The following is a 13,939-nucleotide window of genomic DNA, read 5'->3' as shown; positions in this document are numbered from 1 at the left end:
GGTGAGGAGAGGAGCTGGGTTAGGGCTGAGCAGGTTGGGTGCTGCAGGGGGAGGGAAGATGCTGAGATGTATTGAGGATCATGGCTATGGGTTGGGGCCCTGGGGAAAGGGGAGATTCGAGCAGCAGGCTCTAGGGTGCTTGTTATAGGGAGAGGCAGTGGTAGCCTGGGAACCGGGTGCCAGGCCTTATTCACTCCTCCCTGGAGCCTGAACACACCGCCGTCTCCTAGCAACACCTGAGGTGGCAAAGGGCAGGGCCAGGCTGGTGGGGGTAAGGGGGAACCATGGCACAGAAAAGCACCAACCCTGCCCAGCAATTCAACTTTGTGGCTCAGGATAATATCTGGTAAGGCCTCCCCCACTCCTCTCGCTCTGACGTGCCCCCTCTGAGTCACCACTGAATCTCCTTCCCCCCCCCCCCATCCCCCTCACTCTGGCTTGTACCCCTCCTCGGGTCGCTACCCAAAAATCCTCCCCCTAATCCCTCGCTCCAACTCCCCGCACCCCAGGTCACCACCCAAATTTCCTCCCCCAACCCCTTGCTTTGACTCCCTCTCCTGGGTCTCTACCCCAGTCTCCTCCCTCCACTGGGGTCTCCTCCTCCAACCTCCTCTATCCAACTCCAAAACCCCAGCCCCTAAACTTCTCCTCTCACCCTGTGGCCTCTATACCAGCCTCAATTCTAGACACAACCCCCTCCCCCCAGAAGAACCCCACCCCAATGCACACACACGGCTCACCCCATCCCACATGGCTCCTGGCCCAATCCTGCAGACACAGTTCAGGTACCCACTCCTCCCCTCCTGCAGCCTCAAACACATTGCACAGCTTGCCCCCTCTCATGCCAATTCCCAGGACCTTATCCTAATGACCTTCCCTCTCCCAATCCTCATTTCCTCCCATCACTGATTCCACTGACCTCCCCCAGCTCTCTGGTTTCCTGATAAATACTTATTTATCTAAATTGTCTATTACATATTGCACTGCCTTTGTTAATATTCCCATCCTTCTCTGTTTGCCCTCATCTCTGAATATATGTGACAGATTTTGCCTGATAAGTGTTATACCATGTAAAACTCTTGAAAAGCTTTCATGTCTCTATGAAATTAAATACCTGTTTTAATTTTAAAAAACCCTAGCAAGTATACTTCTGAACAGAAAAGCTAAGCAGATGAGACATGAATGTGAGGTGGGCTACATATGTGTTTCATTCATCAATATGCTCAGCACTCCACGGTCATTGGTATGATTCTTGTTACACCCATTTTTCTCATATATACTTATATATCTGTGTGATGTAGAGTGGCAGGTACCAATAGTAACTGGGAAAAATAGCAAGCAAAGTCCTTTTTCTTAAGGTAAGAAAAAAACAGATGAATGATCAACAAGAAGTGTTATAAATGCGATTCTGAGCAGAGTTATACAATAACAAGTTCCTTTATAAGTAAGACCTTTTTGTTTCATCAAGTTGTTTGATTGTTGAGGACCTTTAAAAACTATCACTCAGTGAATAGAATAAATCAACACTTTTGTAAATTCTCCAGTAATTCTTAATGGAAAAGAGTTTTTGCTTAAAGTCTAAGCAATAGTCATAGTTATTTTGGTGTGCATTTATTAAATTAGTTTTATCTGTAGTTCACTTTTAACAGGTATCTTTGGTTAATCGAGACATACAAAATATGAAATCAGGTCTGTTCTCATTGACAGGTTCATACAATCTTTTTTTCATGGCTTAATGGCCACTACTGTAACAAAACCTGCCAGTATTATTGAGTCAGGATTCCCAAATGATTATGTTTCTGAGACTTCATCTGATGATGAATTCTAAATATGAATCTAATTTAGCAGGGGACATATTCAGTCTTATTTTTCCCTGATAAGAAGATCTTTGGCTCAGACTTCTTTAGCCTTAAATTCTTAATACAGACACTTTTGGTTTAAGTTGGGGGACTACAATTTCACAACTTACGTTTCTCATTATTGTAAATTGTGTTTTGTGACTTTAGATTTTTTTATTTTGATGATAGCTAGGAAAGTCTTTTTAAACATAATTTCTGTCTGCTTCAGGAAATACCATGTTGAAACTGAGTTTGAAGCTGCAAAGAAATGGTCCATCAAATGGGGATATTTAACAACACCGTTTGAGGAGGTAAAACTAAATTTGATGTAGCCTGTGTACGAAATTTACTTGAATAGCATACCCAGAATAGTTAGGTATGACTTTCAGTTAAGATGTCCCAGTTTAGAATCATTATTATTGAAAGCCAAGCTGTAACAGGTTGCACACTGTGCATCTCCAGTTCGGCCCTTCTCCCTCTCTTCTCAGAGACTCTTCAGGCTGGTGCAACCCCCGTGCTCTTTATTTGTGATCAAGTCCCCACCACCAGTTCCCAACTATATACAAGCTTTTTACAACAGTTTAGCCGACCACAGACGGGGCCACTGCCGCCGCCAACCTGGACCTGGACCCGGACCCGGACCTTCCTCTCCTGGCCTCCACCCCCCTCTTTTGCTCTCACTTCCTCCCAGCCTTATAGCTCCTGCTAACAAGGCAGGGAGCTGTGAGCCTGATGCTTGCTTAGTAACGGACATCTACCCAACCCCAATCCAATCCCCCTAATTGGGGCTGGAATGGCAGGAACTGATTAAGGCACCCTGCCATACAAGCAAAATGTATTTCTCCAAAGAATTTTCATCTTTTGCAGACAACATGAATGGAGCATATAAGTGTAGATAAGCACTGATAACTTGGAGCCCTGTTTGTAGGAGTACTAACAAATGAGGTTCTTTTAAGGTGATAGTTCTAGTTTCTTTCAGAATAAAATATGACAAGTTGTACTTTGTGTGTTGCACATATTCTAATGTTCCTCTTGACATACATCACTCTCAGTGGTGGTGACAGGAACTAGATGCACTGATACGAGAATATTTCCCCTTTGTTTGTCTATGAGATGCTTTTAAAATGGAAGGAGGGCCAGGATTTAGCTAATTTAATTGTCAGTAAGGAATTTTACAATGTGCTAAAATGATCTCTACTGAAATAGGGTTAATGTTGCCACTGAATTTAATGGCAAACCTCCCACTGGTTTAAATGGGAACAGGTTCATGGCCTGTATATTTAAACATTACAGGATGCATATTAAATTCAGTAAAATGTGAGTCACTTAATTGATTATCTGACACGATCTTCTCTGTGAGACTAGTTTCTGCATAATTTTTCCTGTACTGAATGACTTGAAAGAATGATTAAGTGCACCTAAAACAAATTGTAACAAATGTGAACACAAACAGCAATAACAAAGGGCTTGCAGCTTTGCAAGTTTATATATTATGATCCAATGGTTAGAGCATGGATTGGATGGCAGGGCATGTGGATTCTGTTCCCAACTCTGCGTAGGCTGACCAGACAGCAAGTATGAAAAATCGAGACAGGGGGTGGGGGATAATAGGAGCCTATATAAGAAAAAGACCCCAAAATCAGGACTGTCCCTATAAAATCAGGACATCTGGTCACCCTAACTCTGCCACTGATTTGTGTGACTTTGGACAAGACTCTTAATCTCTCTGGGCCAGCTTTTCAAAGGTACTTAGACTCTTGGAGATGCATATAGGTGCCTAATGGGACTTTCAAAAGTGCCTAAGAAGGATAGGTGCCTAAGTCCTATTGTCCATCTACATCTTTAGGTGCCTGTGTACCTTTGAAAATCTGGCCCTCTGGGCTTCAATATCCCTTCTTTACAAACAGGGTAAATTACGCTTGTCCACCTTTGTACAGCACTTGGAGATGTAAAGATGAAAAGCACAATGTAAGCTTTAACCAATATGTTTAATGCCATATATTACTATACATTATATATTACAAATATATTTGGCACTTTTATTATGTATTTTTAGTTTGTTGTCACACAAAACAAATTTGCAGGTTTCTTCAATTCAGTGAAGTAAGTGAGAGTTGAGGGTGCTCGGCAAGATTCAGCCTGTCTTAAATTCAGAATTAAAGCTCTTTCTGAAACTGAAAAGTGCATTAGAACGGCTTCCAAAGCTGTATAATAAATAGTCCTGTATTGGGTGCCAAGAACACAGTGCACAGATACCGTAGTGATGGGAATGGTATAGATATCTGATATGAAAATGCTATGACAACACATTTCTTAGCCTGAAGTGTTAATTTTGATTAATGTTGGTATTCTATTTTTAGTTGATAAAAGACGAAAAGAAAGAACCCACTAAGCCTAAGATAGAGCTTCCAGAACATTTACAAATCCGACCTGTGACACCAGTGGAAAAATATATTAAGGTTAGGCAATAGATTTAAAAACGGCAATATACCAGTAGGTTAAATCTGTCCTAAGCAGCCACCCAAGTGCTAAAAGTCAGTTACCTAGTAGAGGTGGGTCTTCCACTAAAGGTCAGACTAAATTGTATTGGAAACCTCGAGGATACTTTAAAGGGTTTGCTTAAGCCAGGGAATTTTCTCTTTTGATGTGGTTGTTACTATGGGTTTCACTGTACAACAATCAACTATTATGGTAAAGCACCTCCTCTTTAACCTCCTGTGTAACATAAGGTTTATATAGTATCAGACCAGTCTTCTAATGTGGTGGGGGAGGAGGGTAGCATTTATAAGGAGCTCAGTGGAAGCTCCCCTCTACCTCCATCTCACAATGATTTCAAGAGTTATTATAACCCAGTTTTAAGAGCCATTTTTCAACTTCAACAACGTTGTAAAAACGAATCCTTGCTCTGTCTTTATTTAAATAAATCATTTTTTTCTGGATTTTATTTATTTTAAGCCCTCTTAGTGGCACAAATTAGATTTTCTTGCTACTCCTACTAGGCTATCTTCTAACAGATGATTCAGCAATTTGGTTTTATAGCTTGTCATTGATACTCATATTCCTGAATGCCAGTGGGAGTTGTACACACACCTGTTTCTGACAGTGGAACCTGGCACATTGTTTAATTCATAATTTTACAGTGTTTGTACTTCAAGTGGATGTCCCCACTCATGCAATCTTCTGCTTAGTAACCAAACGAGCAGCAAGTAGCCACAAAACAAAGCAAAAATAAAAGCATGTGAGAAGGGAAAGATTAAAAGGCAGAAAAGAACAGAAGGGAAAATGGGCAGAATAAAAATGGTGGCAACAGTGCCAACCTGTGATGTGAGAAGACTCTGATCCATCCTTTTCAAGGGGGCAGCAACAGAAGACATTTGGGAGCTGCTAGGTTAATAGATAGTTGGATTTACAGAGACCCACAAGGCTTCAAAGGGACTACTTGTGTGAATTAGGATTGAAAGCCCCATAAGCCCGAATCCTACAAAGACATCCACCCCCACAGAAACTTACTTCACCCCACTGAACTGACCAGAACTGTGCCTGAGTAAAAGATCGTATGGGCAGATTTCTTAAAGTCAGGGCCTTATATCATCATTTCCTTGGGAAAGCGCTCCTGTTTCGTATATCTATAAAGGGCTATGAACACCTGTATGTCTATCAGTACTATTACAGAATCTGCTGTAACATTGCATCAATGTCTAACTAGGAAGTGAATTCTTCTTCCTCCTTTGGAGTGGTTATTGTAACCTTTTCCTTATAGCAGTAGATCCACTGATCACCAGTAGTCTGCTGAGAGCTGACTTGTGATATGGTGTTGGCTGTTCTTCTTTCCTGCTGCTGGCTCAGATTAAAGACAGCCAACAATACATTCAATTTCTTAATATTTCTCTGCTATGTAAGCAATTAAGCAATTGCCAATGAGCAGGATACACAGTCAGAAACAGGAGGTGAGCTGGGGGTCATGCAATTGCCAATGGGAAGGGAGGTTAGTCCAAGAGACGACATCTCTATTAAGATGCATACCATATTATGGAAGAAAGTACCATTAGAAACCCCGCCTTCTGGTGGAAAAAATCTTTTTAAAGGATTTACAAAAATAATAAGCAACAAAGCTGTTGCCAAAATCAAAATAACTGAAAATTAAAGAAAAAGTTAGTGCAGAATGTTAGAATTGAAAAAGTGCCACCCTTTCTGCTGTTAATGCTTCACATTCTTAAACAGTGTTGTAAGACCAAATATTCAAGTCAGAGCCAAGCTTACCTATGTCTACACAGCAGCTAGAAGGTGTGAAGCTCAGGTAGACACACTCTCACAGGCTCTGCTTGAGCTAGTGCACAAAAAATAACTGGGGCCATAGCAGCATGATTGGCGGCTCGGGCGAGCTGTCTGAGTACATACCTAGGATCTTGGGCGGGGTTATACCCAGGCAGCTAGCCTGAGCTGCCACCATGCCACTGTGACCATACTGCTCCTTTTAGCATGCTAGCTCAAGCAGAGCCAGTGCAGACGCAACTGCCTGAGCTGTGAATTACACTTCTTAGCTGCAGTGTGGACCTACCCAGAATTTGTGGGTACAATTGCACCTGCACCCGTCTTGTGCATGCAAAGTGTGTACTACAAATTCAGCAGTTGGACACTCAGCTGCAAGATTAGCATGAGTAGCCAGTGGTGTGTGCTCAGAAACAGAGGCCAGAGCTTCAGATTTGACCTCTGACATATGAATTAGCCAAGGAGAGCAAGAATTAGTGTAGTAAAACTATTTCCCCATGTTTATTCCCCCACCCCACCCCACCCCCCACTGTTCCTCAGAGGCTCTTGTCAACTGCTGGAAATGGCCCACCTTGATTATCACTACAGAAGGTCCCCCCCTCCTGCCCCACCGCTCTCCTGCTGGTAATAGCTCACCTTAAGTGATCACTCTGGTTACAGTGTGTATGGTAACACATATTGTTTCACGTTCTCTGTGTATATAAATCTCCCCACTGTATTTTCCACTGAATGCATCCGATGAAGTGAGCTGTAGCTCACGAAAGCTTATGCTCAAATAAATTTGTTAGTCTCTGAGGTGCCATAAGTCCTCCTTTTCTTTTTGTTGGATCTATGCTGCAGTTCATCCTTTTACATGAAGATCCATATTAATGTTTTTTAAATCTGTGACTTGAAATTATCACATTTGCTCTCTCTCATGGCAATGCACAGTAATAACATGTCTGTTCCTTTGGCTGGGTTAGATATGTAATCTCCTGGCCTTCTTGTCCCCCTCTCTTTCCTGCAGAATAGAGGTGGAGCATAGTTTTCTCCATTATCCTGCTCAGTGGGTGGCATTTATGGCAATAGAAAATCATCTCTTCAAAGGAAATGCTCCACCTCAATATCAAAAACATTTTTCAGTTTTGGCCAAGGAACAAAGCAAAACAACTCTGGCAAAAGAATAAACTGAAACATTGTTCTCTCACTGTGTGTTTCTCTACTGAGTAAGTCCCCAGATGTTAAAGTGATACAACAGAGAGCACTTCTAATGTGCCTTAGTGGGATGATTCAGCCAAAGTAAGCAGTGCAGTCAGTGATCAGAGAATGCTGGCTTTTGTTTTGTTTCCTTCTTACTGATTATCTTGATGCATAACCATCTTTTATGCTAGAAACAGACTTTAAAGGATAAGTAGTTCTTGATGCAAGAGCCAGCTTGGTCAGTAATATCTTCAGTGTTTGGCCTCAGAACTATTATTTCTTAGCTATTTTACATCCAATTTGGTACCAAAATGTCTGCTTCCCTTGTTTAGAAATGTTACCTACCCAGAGATTATTTTAATATTTGATAGTTGGGAAACAATTAAAGCATCAGCTTAAATTTTGATTCTAACAGTGAAAACCAAACAAAGGCTCTACTACTTTATTAAACAAAGGTAATGATGAGAAGCTATAATCTAAAATATATTAAACACTTAATTCTTTCCTGCCAAATGAAGTTAAAGCTAATTTTCATACTCTTCTTTTTGCTTAAGTTGCCTTTCAACAGTAGAGAAAACTTGAAAAATCAGATGTATGTTGATAAAAATTGAGGATTGGATGGCAAATGGAATGCTTTCCTTTTAACTTCTGATTACCTCTTGTTTATTACCTTTGGAACTAACTTATTTTCTTCGATACACACTGATTTAAGCACTGCAATAATTTTTAAGCCTGTTGGTCAAACAAAACCAATTGCTTAACCAAAACCTCTTAATCTTTTCCATTGCTATTAAAAATATTTCCAACATAGCTTGTAGAATGGGCCCCCAAAATATTCTAGATGGTTTTTAATTATGACATCTGTATTATGGGCTTAATCCGGGAGGGTGCTAGTCAACTCTTGAAGGTCCTTAGCTCCATCAACTTCCATTGACTTCAATAAAAGTTGAAGGTTATTCAGCACTGTGCAGGATGGCACAGCATATACTTGGCACCACTTTAAAGAGAGAATTCATTTAAACTTTGAAGTAATATTAGCATTCATCAATTTTCATTTTAAAAAAAGAGCTAGTTGAAAAGAAATTGTCCATTCCATCAACACTAGAATACAAAAGAGCATGTTGCATGGCAGTACAATAGAAATGAACAAGAAATATACTTAATTCTATTTACTTACTCTTATTTCAGGTCTACCCGTCTCCTCCAATCCCTAAAACAACTCAAGGATTTATTGGCTGGAGATCATCTGTGCCAGGACTGGAACTTGAACGTTATTATCAGATCAGTAGCTGCAAAGGTGCCTTTCACAAGGATCTGAAGTGGCCTGATGAACCCTCTGATTGACATTAAGAAATAACGAATAGGCATATTGAGCCATTTTTTCTTAATCTAAGTTAATATTCAGTAGAACAAATGTCAGATTTGCATAAATTGATATTAGAGAGTAAATGTTTGTGCATAGTGTCAGCAATATATTAGGTAAGAGGTGTATGTGAGAAATGTAGCATGTCAGTTGTTACTGTTTTATTGAAGTCTACAGTATACATACTGTTAGTGCACATTTTGGAATGTTTTTCTATGAAAGCAGCCCTAATTTAAAACACCTTATTTTTTGCAATAAGTTTTCCTGTAAAAGAATCCTAGGAAGATTATTTAAGTAGCACCTTTCTAGTTGTCTGCATTACAACTTGTCTATGACTGTGCTGGTGAGTCAGATGTGTCACTAAGCCATAAATTACTAAATACATTGTATATGCTTTATAGGTAGTTTGTGTAATGAACACATCTGTGTTATTTTGTGGATCCCAGTTGAGCTGCCTTATCAGTATAAATAGTTCACACCAATTCTATTTATCTGCATGCAAGGCGGTTGCTTTCAAAATGAGAACCACTTAGATGACTGATCAAAAAGGTATCCATATGTATGTTGGTGAGCATTTAACTGTATATAACAATACAATGACTTCTCAAGCATTTGAATCACAGTAATTATATTAAAATAATTTACATAATCTAGAGCTTGTCAGAGACTCGGAAATAGTTTGTTGAATAAACTGACAAAAGCAACAAAGCTGGCCAAATTCAAGTAATTGTATAGCATTCAAACACCTCCGTAGCCATCTAGCAAGGTACAAAACATGTAAATTTTACATAAGCAAAGACAATGCCTCATGTTTCAACCAAAACCAAACAAAGAACCCTCACACTAATTTTTCAGAAACATTGTGGGTTTGAAAAAAGAAAAAAATCATACAAACCCATTAGCACTGCCTACAGGTCATTGAGTAACCCACTGAACAGCCATCAGGTTACAGAGCTACTCACTCTTTGATTGAAAATGCTTGTCACATGACGTTTAGAGAGCTTATAGAGTGCACCCTGTGTCCTACTTATCAAACAGGCACATTAGTCTCACAGTGGCATAGCTGAGTGCAATATAACATGCACAGGTTTAAAATTAAAAGCACTTTGCTACTGCACAGAAATTAGGCCTGAATGCAAACCTGAACAAGGTTTCTCTGCCTCACCTGATACATTTGAGGGTCTGATCCACCTGACATTAAAATCAGTGGAAAGTTTCCTATTCCTATTGACTTTACTGAGCATTAGATCAGTTCTTTCAGTGAGTCTCAAATAATTCTGTGCAAACTGGTCCCTCTCATCAGTGTTGAGAAATCACTGGCTTCTAACAGGTACCAGTTTCCTCTTGCTGTTGGTACAAATGACTTTATAGTAATCATTGTGGTGTTAGCAAATGTGGGGATCAGTGGCCAGTCTCACTTGTTTGGTTTACATTTAGGGACAAATGAGCTGCTGTACTGTTCAAGGTGGAAAAACTTATGTCATACCAGTCTGGCTATTATAGCATGGCTTCTTTATTTTTGAAATCAGTAGCCTGTATCCGAGCCATGCACAAGTGCAAGCCACACTTTACACTGGTGCAGTGTGGATCAACATTATGATCTGCCTTGTGCAGCTACAGTGGTTTAGCTATCCCAGTGAAAATAAGCTGTTGCAGGGTTGAATCCTGTCTTACTGTGTTAACACTTCAATACATGCCATCTAGCTGAATGTCCGTTAAAGGACCACGACAAAATGAGGTATAATTGGCTAGGCAGTAGTACTGCAGAAAAGGATCTGGAGGTGATAGTGGCTCACAAATTGAATATGAACCAACAATGTGATGCAGTTGCAAAAAAGGCTAATATAATTCTGGGGTGTACTAACAAAAGTGTCATATGTAAGACACAGGAGGCAATTGTCCTGCTCTACTTGGCTGGAGTAGTGTGTCCGATTTTGGGTACCACACTTTAGGAAAGATGAGGATAAATTGGAAAGAGTCCAGAGGAGGGCAAAACAAGTGATAAATAGGTTGGGGTTATTAAACCTTTTATTTAGTGTGTGCATAGTCGTCTAGCCAAGCGATGGCATCTTCAGTGGCACGATGCAGCTTTTCTAGGCCAACCGCTGAACCTAATCAGCAGGCATTCCTCAACAACGTGCGCCATCATCTGTGTTGCACCTCAGCTGCACAAAGGGCTGTCAGGAAGGCCCCAGCGATACTGGTTGGCTGCATAGAGACCTTGCCCGGTCCAGAACCTGTTCAACAGGGACCACTGGCGATGGGGCAGGTCAAAACCAGGCGGGCAAATTGTGTGGTTGGTGTCGAGGGACTGGTTGGGGATTATAACAGATATCCATTCCTCTTGCCAGAGTGTTTCCACCCTAACATCCTGGCATGGCAGATGAGACCATAATGGGGGATGTGATGGCAAACGTGCAGCTGGTGATTTAAAAAAGTCATTGTGCAGCAGCAGGTTTGAGTTGGTGCGTACTTTCTCCAGTAACTTGCCAGTGGCAACCTCTCATCTAATATGAAGAGCAATATTGCTTAGAACTGGAAGCCATGGGCGTGGAGTCAGATGCAGGGTGTCAGAGATGATACGTGACCTATGAGGAAAGGTTAAAAAACTGGGCATGTTTAGTCTTGAAAAAAGAAAACTGATGGTGGACCTGATAACAATCTTCAACTGTGTAAAGAGCTGCTATAAAGAAGCTGGTGATCAATTATTCTCCATGTCCATTGAGGGTAGGACGTGAAGTAAGGGACTTAATCTGAAGCATGGGAAATTTAGATTAGATATTAGGAACAACTTTCTAATTATAAGAATAGTTAAGTACTGGAACAGGCTTCCAAAGGAGGTGTGGAATCCCTTCATTGGAGGTTTTGAAGAACAGATTGGACAAAACTGTCAGGGAATGTCTAGGTTTACTTGGTTCTGCCTAGTTCAGGGGGCTGGACTTTGTGACCTCTTGAGGTCCCTTCCAGCCCTATATTTTTATGATTATTTTGAATTTACAGCCATCTGCAGGTTTTTTAACTTGTGAAGATATTTGAAATTAAAGGAAGATTTAAAAAATCCCAGAAATTAACACAGGTGACTTCTCCCCATCCCCCAAATCCTCCATTTGTAGTATTGCTATCAAAACTCCAGTGCATCCTGCAGCTGTCAATACCTACTTCTTGAGTCAGCAGCAACCCCCTGGCACAAATGGCAGTAGGTCAGCTGTTTGTGAGTTGTTGTTTTTCTTTCTTGCTTCCCAAGAAGTGACTCATGATGATCAACAGCCCATCTATTTTTTACGTTAACATCCCACTCCAAATGCCCACAAAAGAACATTTGACTTTCTCCATATTCTTTACAAATAATGGAGAGGTGACTCACATCCTTTGGAAAGATTACCCAAAGAATGAGAACCCATATCAGAAATCACCCCCAGACAATTTACTTTAGAACCAGAGTAAGGAATAATATAAAATCAGACTCTGGAAATTATCTGAAGTTTCAAGTTTGCTACTAAACAACATAGCATTAAAAAGAACAAACAGTGCTCCGTGAACAGATAGGGCCATACTAGAAGTCAGTGTTTTTGATCAATGTCTTCCTTCCTTCCTTGCCATGGCTGTGTTTATATTGCTGTCAGGAAGGTGGCCCATTTTGATTATATTTAACACATTTTCCATTAAATGGTTCTCAGACTTATTTTAAAGGCAAGTGTAGACTGACCCTTTAATTCCAAGCTGGTTTCAGATAAATGCTTGTGCTGCAAATGAACGTGTAATTTAATAGCTGAAAAGGCACATAAAATTCAGAGTGCACTATTTTAAATGCCAGCATAGATAGAGCCAAACAAAGGAGAGACAACACGGTTGAGATGGTATTTGGAATTTTGTAATACTGACTGATTAGCAAAGAACCAGAAATGGCACCCTATATCCTGTGGTGATTTGTGTAAAATGAGGTTCAGGTCCAAACAACTCCTGGGTTTTTTATTTTGCAAAACCAAAACAAGACTGACAACATTTTACAAACCCAAAATAACTCCCAGCTTGCCAATTTCCAACCGTAAATTGCTGGAGTTTATAACTGATCCCTAAAAACTGACTCAAGACCATGAATAGGTATTTGTGTTCTACTTTGCTTCAGTTAAGAGGCCTTTTGATGGTAACCTAATTATAAGGCTACAATTTAGTCACGGGTATTTTTACTAAAAGTCATGGTCAGGTCACGGGCAATAAACAAAAATTCATGTGGCCTGTCCATGACTTATACTCTAAATATCCCTGACTAAATCTTGAGGGAGGGGTCACTACTGGGGCAGGAGGTGTCCCAGGGGGCCGCTACTAGGCGGGTGTCTGGGGGGACTGCTGCTGGGGAGGGTGCTCTGGGGGCCTGCCCCAGGATCATTGCTGAGGGCCACCAACCAGTGGCTGCTCTGGCTGCCCCCGAGACCGCTGCTCAGGCAATCCCCGGACCCAGCCGCACCAGCCGCTGCTCCTGCGCTCTCTGGCCCCGGGGCCATTCCAGCAGCGGCTGGTGCAGCTGGCTGCAGGACTGCCCAAGGAGCTGGCTGCGGAGCCACTCCAGCAGTGGCCGGTGTGACTGTCCCTGAGGCCACCTGAGCAGCTGGCCCCTGGAGCCAGCTGCTTGCGCAGCCCTGGGGTCAGTCACACTGGCCGGTGCAGAAGTCACGGAGTTTGCAGAAAGTCATAGAATCCATGACTTCCGCGACCTCCGTGACAAACACGGAGCCCTACCTAACAGTGATGTTCAAATACTCATACACAGGATTGAAATTACTTCATTTAATCTGAATTAACCATTACTTGATCCACAAATCAGTGGAGATTTTTTTTTGTTTAATGAAACTTTTGAAAGAATCATTTTATATTGCTCTGATTGTATCTACTTTCCCAAGATTCCTCTTTTGCCTTTTCTGTATTTAATACAATTTCTTTTGTAACTGTACTAGAGAGAACTGTCCAGTCAACTGCTCCAACCATGAGTGCAAACAGACAATGCAGAAGTACTAAATTACCTTGTACTGTTTCAAACTTGACATGTAATCTATGAAAATTAACATCTTTATTGGAGTCCAACAGAGCACATAAATGTCACTGCACACTGTAAAATAGCACACCATTTCTAAGGTCAGTATAGTATTAGTAAACTCAGTGTACACATTAGTGGAGTATCAAGACAATGAACTCCCTGATTTTTAAACGATTAAACTCAAAAATGAAGTAAAACCCAAGACATGTAATTCTGTTTGTACACCTTTAACATACACCGTACTGCATGAGTCAAAGT

At 41.0% G+C, this 13,939-nt stretch overlaps 1 protein-coding gene across 1 annotated transcript; it reads left to right on the top strand.

The window, feature by feature from the left end:
• The first annotated feature begins 284 nt into the window (after positions 1-284).
• Positions 285-8,630, top strand: CIMIP1 (ciliary microtubule inner protein 1). Its single transcript, XM_073309524.1, has 4 exons — positions 285-346; positions 2,068-2,149; positions 4,199-4,297; positions 8,475-8,630. Exons 1-4 carry the CDS (start codon positions 285-287, stop codon positions 8,628-8,630), a joined length of 399 nt encoding a protein of 132 aa, XP_073165625.1.
• The last annotated feature ends 5,309 nt before the right edge of the window (positions 8,631-13,939 follow it).

Source organism: Lepidochelys kempii, chromosome 13 (genome assembly GCF_965140265.1).
Source record: "Lepidochelys kempii isolate rLepKem1 chromosome 13, rLepKem1.hap2, whole genome shotgun sequence".
Taxonomy (NCBI): Eukaryota; Metazoa; Chordata; order Testudines; family Cheloniidae; genus Lepidochelys; species Lepidochelys kempii.
The sequence above is the reverse complement of the archived record's forward strand: the minus strand, read 5'-3'. Positions and strand labels throughout refer to the sequence as shown.

Coding starts and splice junctions, on each gene's coding strand:
- CIMIP1 (XM_073309524.1), top strand. CDS start 285: ATGGCACAGAAAAGCACCAACCCTGCCCAGCAATTCAACTTTGTGGCT. Junction 347..2,067: donor GTGGCTCAGGATAATATCTG/GTAAGGCCTCCC, acceptor TGTCTGCTTCAG/GAAATACCATGTTGAAACTG. Junction 4,298..8,474: donor CAGTGGAAAAATATATTAAG/GTTAGGCAATAG, acceptor CTCTTATTTCAG/GTCTACCCGTCTCCTCCAAT.